The sequence below is a fragment of the Sinohyriopsis cumingii genome, chromosome 2 (genome assembly GCF_028554795.1).
Source record: "Sinohyriopsis cumingii isolate HCF-2022 chromosome 2, ASM2855479v2, whole genome shotgun sequence".
Classification (NCBI taxonomy): Eukaryota; Metazoa; Mollusca; class Bivalvia; order Unionida; family Unionidae; genus Sinohyriopsis; species Sinohyriopsis cumingii.
The window spans coordinates 140041141-140049064 of record NC_142962.1 but is presented as its reverse complement, the minus strand read 5'-3'; the positions used below and the strand labels follow the sequence as shown (position 1 = coordinate 140049064).

Sequence of the window (7924 nt, the reverse complement as noted above, 5' to 3'; positions counted from 1 at the left end):
GTTGCTGTTGTAGGGTTTAATACCACTTTTCAGCACAAGATAGGCCAGTATTAACGGTGGAGGAAGAACACGGGAAAACCTCTGAAAGAACCACCGACCCATGAGAAGCTACTGGCAGGCATTCTCACATACCCACATTGGCCGAACCCGAGACTCGAACCCACGCAGACAGAGGCAAGATGGCAGTGATCCGTAACGGTGAGCGCTTTAGACCTCTCGGCCACTCGGGGCCCCATTTAGTTGTACCCGTCCCACTCAGTGAATATTTATGTGAAGGAATATCATCGGATTTTACTGACATTAGAGAGTCAAATCTTCAGAATTAAAAAATTATGAACGATCTGGACCACAAATTTTCACATTTGCAAGAGAAGGAAAGAAATGAACTTAAACATTTATTATTTTAATATGAGCACTTTTTTCCTACGAGAACAAACTAAATTTCCCATGACGTTGACATTGTAAGTCCCAAACCTGTGAAACAACACCCGACAGGATGAACCTTCTCAAACAGAAATACTTGAAAAAGGAAATTCAATATTTGCTGGAGAAGGATTTTACAGAGCCCAGTAAAAGTCACTGAAGTTAACCATGCATACTTGTTCCAAAACTAGATAAAACTTTCCGTATGTGTACTGATTATAGGAAGGTGAATAGCGTGACAAAAACAGATTCATTCCCATCAACAAGAATATATGATTGTATTGATAAGATCGGGAGTACCAAATATGTCACTAAATTTGAATTTCTGAAAGGATTTTGGCAAATTACATTAACGGAAAGAGAATGGAAATTTCAGCATTCGTGACTCCAAATGGACTTTACCAATAGAAAGTAATTCCATTTTGGATGAAAGGGACGCCAAGTACATTTCATCGTCTCATGAATATGATTACCTCTGGTCTAGACAATTGTGATGCTTACATCGATGATGTCATCATCTACAATGACAACTGGAAAGAACATTTAGCAACAATTCGGAAATTCTTTGACAGACTCACATATTGATGTTTGACAATTAATTTATCTAAAGGTGAGTTCGGAAGTTCTAGTGTAGCTTTTCTAGGAAACATCGTGGGGCATGGACAAGTAAAACCAATAGATGCTAAGGGCTCATTCTTCGATTATTGTGTTTAGTGACCACAAGCCCCTTACTTTCATCGGCAAGATGAAAAATAAACATCAAAGACTGCTAAGGTGAAGTTTATTGTTACAGGAAGATAATCGTGACATCGGGCACATCAAAGAGAAAATATAATTTGATAGCAGATGCACTTTCCCGTGTATACCAGTGTATTATTTCATGTACACTGTGTGTGATTCATACGGTTATTCTTATGGTTTTCTTTAATCTGTGATAAAAAGATAGCTTTATTACATAAATCTTTATTTTTCTTTATGGGAGGAAGTGTTATTAATCTTTGATTTAATTTATATTTGATTTTAAGTCATGTTTGACTTGATGTAATTGTTTGTGGGTTTGGAGTCTTTTTATTTTCTTTACATGTCAGTGTAATGTAATTTTGATTACTAGGAATTTGATATTTTCCAGAAAATTCAGTTTGACCTGAATCATTCCATAAATACCTAATAATAGAAACACTTGTTTTTATTTTTGACTTAGTTCCTGGCCTTGATTGAGGGTCAAGTAAACGACTTTGTTCTAGGAGTAAAATGATTGGTTCTTATCAAGGACATACAGGAGCTATGTGACTTTGATATGCAAACATGATCACGTGATCCTCTATTTCTCAATTAGGCATTTCCGAAATTGCGAATAACATAGTATTAATAGTGATGTTCAGAGAGAGAGAGAGAGAGATCTTAGAGTCTGGGCTTTAAAACACTTGATGTCAAGTTGTTTTCTTCCGTTGTGAAATGTATTGAAATATTGAAGATTTTGAGTTTTTGAGTTATTCGTTAATTTTTCTTCACATTCTTTGGACTCTAAACGAATTATTTGTTTCTCTAGAAATATTATTGTATTCATACAGAATTCTTGCACAATGACATTTCTTGAAAATTTGATTTGGATTTCCAGGACCGGAGGATTAATTACTGTGCTTCTACAATGAACTGTAGACTTCATCATACTAAAGGTTAGAGCATAAGTCATCGCCTTCCATCTTTGATTATTCGTAGGGACTCGACCTTGGAATCATTAGAACATTTTAATATTAGGACTTCACAATATTTTTTGGATTATTCTTGGATTATTTTTGGATTTGATTCTGGAAACCGTAAGTTCATAAATTTTCATTTTTACAGAATTTTTCCAGGGGAATAAATTATTTGTTGTATTTTTCAAAGCTTGTTCTTTTGACTCTTCTTGTGTTACTGTTTATTCGAGCCTAAACACGTAACATTTGCAAGATCAAAACTTAAACTTGGATTTTAAGTATGAATGTGTTTTTTCACTTGCCAGTTCCGTTTCTGTTATTCTAAATCGAAATTCCCTCGCTATCTTAATATAACCAGTGCTAGGGGCCCCGAGTGGCTGAGTGGTCTAAAGCGCTCTTCGTTACGGATCACTGCCATCTCACCTCTGTCTGCGGCGGTTCGAGTCTAGGAGTCAGCCAATGTTGGTATGTGAGAAAGCTTGCCAGTAGCTTCTCGTGGGTCGGTGGTTCTTTCCGGGGTTTTCACGGGTTCTTCCTCTACCATTAATGCTGGCCGCCATGTATAGCCTATCGTGTGCTGAAAAATGGCGTTAAACCCCACAACAACAACATAACCAGTGCGAGTAAGGACCTTCACACATGCCCGATTCCGCTCAAAGTATTTGATCAATGGTTGGAGGAGGTGATGTTAGGGTTCGTGAATAGACGTAAGATGAAATATCCTATCGGAATTTCTATATATAGTCTTATGTCACGTGTTTAGGCTCGAAGAAACAGTAACACAAGAAAGTGTGAAAACAACAAGATTAGGAATAAAATTATTTCCCTGAAAATGCTGTAATAATGAAGAAAAAAATATGAACTTACGGTTTTAAGAATCAAATCCAAAAATGATCCAAGAATAATCCACGAATAAAATGTTTGAAGTCCTAATAACAAAATGTTCATATAATTTCAAGTTAGAACCCTGACATAGAATCCACAAAGGAAGTTAATGACGTATGATGTAACTTGCAGTGTAGCAATCTACAGTCCCTTGTAGAAACAAGAATTATCACTCCGGTTTTTGGAAATTTGAATGCATTTTTATAAAAGCTGTCCTTATTCAACAATTTCACATGAGCACAGGTATTTTCCAGAAAAATAACAGAATTAATCTTTTTGAATCCAAGTAATTTGAAACAACTCCAATCCAAGTAATTTGAAATAACTCCAAACAGCACAACATACAACTTCCAGTGTAGCAGACCAACTTCTACTGAGGATAATTCTCCAAAACAAAGGGTATATCGTTTTCTAAAACGTAAACAGGGGGTCACGTGATCATGTTCTGGAAGATCGTAGCGATTAGATACTTTTTAAAGATCACGTACACACAGTGCAGTGTGACCCTGACGAAAACCAATCGTTTTACTCTAAGAAATAAAAATTTAAACAATTGTTAACATCTTAAACACGTAGTCATATCATGACCTCGACAACAACCAATCATTTTAAAATAAAAATAGAACTTGGTTACGTGTATGCTACAAATTTTGAATAAAGGTCAGGATCTAGATTAACACTTGGTGTTTAAAAACGAACAGTCAAGGTCAAACTATTTTCTGAAAAAAGTATCATCTCTAGTAAATAAATTTACATTATAATATATGTAATGAAAAATAATTTAAAAAATTAAAACTGACAAACAATTAAATTGAAATAAATATATATTTAATCTGATATAATAAAATCAAATATACATAACAATATTATGTATAACCTCAGATTTCTCAAAATCAGCTGGACCAATTTCGTCTAAACAGATTTATTTTTGGAACAGATACCTAACTACGGCCAAGGAGGTGGTTCAGTTTAAAATATGTCAAGCTGGGATTCATGTAGTCGAAAATGTTGATACAATCGGTCATCTCTGTTCGACTTTATATTGACGGAACTCATCAGAACCCTCATATTTTACCACCTTCGCTCGACTAATTTAGTCATTACTTCTTCTGGGGCCGCGTTTAACGAATTTCAAGATACAAATTCTCAAAGAATGATACGTCATTTATGTACCGGCTTGAATTAGCCGTTACTCATAAGTGTGCTCTTGATTCTCTGATTCTGCTCGACTAATTTCATCTTAATTTATTCTAGGAGTCTATAAGTCAAGCAGATTCTACAAATGACTAGAAAAGAGTTCAAATTTCATTTTACAAGTTACTTATTCCTCACGGAATGGAGACTAAGAAACCAATTTGATATCGCCTTGATTTTGCCATTTCTGCGAAAACTCTAAAGACTATTTCTGTCATGAGATGTTGATGCCAATCATATACTTATTACATATTGGAATATCACATTGATTTGTTGTTGTGTTTTAATGGCACATTTACCACATTATTGGTTATAGCATGTTGAGGATGATAAGTGCCTTTTCCGGTGATATGCGGAGGCAACCAACTAGGATTGGCCTGGGCGGGAATCGAACCAGCAACGTTAGCTTCAGAGTTTGACGTCCAACTTAATGAGTTACAGGTACTCACCCATACACTTGCTGAGAAAAGCCCACACAAATAGGGCAAATGGAACTGACATTATCAGACACCCATGATATTATCACGGATAAATGTAGAGCAAAATCGTACAATGCTTCAAAAACAACTGCATAATTTCTTCAGAAATAGGATATGTTTTATTGTCAAATTTTGGAAACAAACTAGAAATTGTTCATTGGTAAATAAAGGAAAATTGTTTGATTATAGAAAAATCTATTGATTTTTGTATATAATTATATGTAGATTCCGTGTAACTGCAAGTTTCCACTGTAGGTTCAAACTGTAAAGTCTCGTCGCTCGAATAAATAGCACTTTAAATAAACATTGTATTTAAATATGAATACCTTTTATTCAAGCTTAGAAAGCATTCAAGCATTAAAATACCTTACTAACAGTTTTCTTCTTTACATCAGTCAACGTTTTCGACATTGTCATTTTGGACAATAATGGGCTCTGTTGGAGCTTTCATGCTTCTTGTAGATCTTTTGATTCTCGATTTATCAGGAGATTCATAGAATTTTGGATCTGCTTCCATGTTATATTCCTTGGTTCCATCAAATATTTCATTGTCTTTCTTCTTGAATCTCCTTCTCGACTTCTTCTTCTTCTTTGTAGTATTATTTGTTCCAGTGCCGGTATCTTTCATCTCCAATGGTTCCAGCAGGGTTCCTTTCTTAGGTAAAGGTCTGTTCAGAAACATAGGATCTGTTAAAGGATTACTTACTGAAGTAAGCAAATCTTTCTCCATTCTTTTCGCCCTTGTAGGCAAAACATTCTTGTCCTCCTCTGATCTTTCAGAGTGGATCTCCTCTTCTTCAGTAGATGGTTCAGAGTTTGTATCCTCTGGGGAAACCATTTTTCGATGTCTGCGTTGCATCAGGAAGATGACTATTGCAGCGGCGATGAGAATTATACCCATCAAAACACTGATGGCAATAACTGCCGGCAACAAAGATTTATCGCTCTCTGTTGGTGTACTACTGTCTGGTGGAACAACGGAAGTGTTGTTTAATGTAGGGTCTCTCGTAAGCACTCTCACCATTAGGATGGCATGGGCAGCGGATTGACTGCTTCCAAGCTCTTTAGCCTGTTGAAATGAATGAAATGATAATACTGTACAATTCTATGTGACGTCATACACGAATCCCTTTCAATGTGATATATTCCATGTAGTGAATTATTCCCCTTGTCAGTTCCGCCCGAATGAAACGCTAAGTTGAACGAGATGTACTGTATAGTGAATTAATCCTTAAACATATGATTTTTATTCAGTCTGTGTTAACATCTTTATATCCGATTAGCCATATTTCTTACTCAAGATTGAAGTTAAATAAATAACATTATAAGACTTCATAAGCACTCTACTACTTACCTTTTCATAAAATTCAACTCCGATAGATATACAATAATCTTTCAAAATGATATAAACCAAGGTATGTACATTGGCAAGCCAAGAAGGGGTGAGTAGGTGGGTGGTGTACTGAATTTTGTTTTAGGTGTGTGCCATCCAGTGATCTATCAAAGTACCTAATCATAAACTACTGGAGTTTAATTCCTAATTTGATTTATGTACTAGTCGCTTGCTACCTAATGAAAGTACTTTATGAACCAAGTTGAACGTTAAGTGTTATTTTTATGAAAACAGATCCATATTGACGTATTGAACGCAGGTATGGAATTATCTGCCTTGTCCTACGGTTTCATTAGATCACAAATTGCCGTTGATATATAATGCAATGATTAATTTTGGACCTATACATCTATGATAAGAAAGTAATGATCTATCTTGGAACTATACATCCGAGATAATAACGAGATTATCAGTTTTGGAACTATACATCCGAGATAAAAACGAGATCAGTTTTGGACCTATACATCTTAGAAAATAACGAAATGGTCAAGTTTGGACCTATGCATTCAAGATAATAATGAGATGATCATATTGGGACATATGCAGAGGAGTTAAGAACGATAAGATCAAGTTTGGACCTAACATCAGAGATAATAACGAGAAGATAAATTTTGGAACTATGCATCTGACATAATAATCTAAGCATGTTCTTAGCACTGAAGAAAATAACACCTGTTGATGTATATCCAAGCCTCAGTGATGCATCACAATGGCAGCAAGTCCCGAATACGGTCATATATGGAGGATCAGCGTTGGAAATCCGTTCCTACCCGCCAATCCAAAGTATTTAATTTTTATGGGTCAGGTCCAAATAATATTTAAATAATCTGAGACCAATTGAAAGTTTGACAAGCTTATGAAAACAAATCTGAAGAACAGTAAATGTTCTGGAGACCTTTTAGTTTGGAGAGAAATATTAGAAAAGAGGGAACACTGTTGTGAAGCGCTTCTCTGTAGAAGGGGTATTAGATACCTGTCACACCGGTTGTCTTATTTTTACATGAACCCATAGGTAAGTCAGAATAAAAGGGAAAAAGGTGAAACACGGTTTGCGAAGTTCAGAGTCTCGCAAGATTTTCAACCCGAAAGTGAGTCTAGACATGCGATTCATTTCTTTCCCGAGTTTTCCAGCACATTTTGAACAGAGCAATTATACCTAATCTTTATTGTTATATAATTGATTGTCATATCAGTTAATATCGAGCTTGGTCATAAGTCGGTTTGCCCATGAGCAATAAATGGATCTAAAACGTGTAATAGAAGGCTAACACAGCATGATGAGATCAGAAGGCATACTTCCAACTTATGCACTGGAGTTTGTTTCAGCCTCCGTCTATTTTTTAAAACATTGGATAGCGTATTCGAATTCAAAATTCAAACCGAGTATTTGTGTCTCAGTGTCAAATGGAACGCAGTCCTTCGTGTGTCAACTGCTGACACAATACGGCTCAGAACGGCTATATGTAAAACAGCACCTGTTCTTAAATGCTTTTTTATAATATAATTAGCTGAATGCACACAATCTTACACCTTAAACCAGCTGTAACTGTCTTGACTATGCACTATAAAAGGTTTAAAGTTACGTACAATGACGACAAGTCTTTTTGATGCCCAAAGAGCCTCTGAAGCAGGTTTCAGTTGATAAACTGTGCCAGTATTCTGGTCAATTCTGAAGAAACCAGAATTGTCATTATTGGAAGATTCACCGGATGTTTCTGAAATATATATATATATATATACATATATATATATATATATATATATATATATATATATATATATATATATATATATATATATATATATATATATATATATATATATATATATATATAAAATTGAGACGTAGAGAT

The 7924-nt window shown here is 35.1% G+C and overlaps 1 protein-coding gene across 3 annotated transcripts in view; it reads right to left on the bottom strand.

The window, feature by feature from the left end:
- Positions 1-4774: 4774 nt before the first annotated feature.
- LOC149805938 (uncharacterized) overlaps positions 4775-7924 on the bottom strand; it is a 71007-nt gene continuing 67857 nt past the window's right edge. For all 3 annotated transcript variants that reach the window (XM_089950724.1, XM_089950723.1, XM_089950726.1), the window contains exons 11-12: positions 7659-7786; positions 4775-5747 (exon numbers count right to left, since the gene is read on the bottom strand). In XM_089950724.1, the coding sequence (XP_089806850.1) occupies positions 5070-5747; positions 7659-7786 (806 nt within the window). In that variant the 3' untranslated portion in view covers positions 4775-5069. The remainder of the gene's footprint in view (positions 5748-7658; positions 7787-7924) is intronic.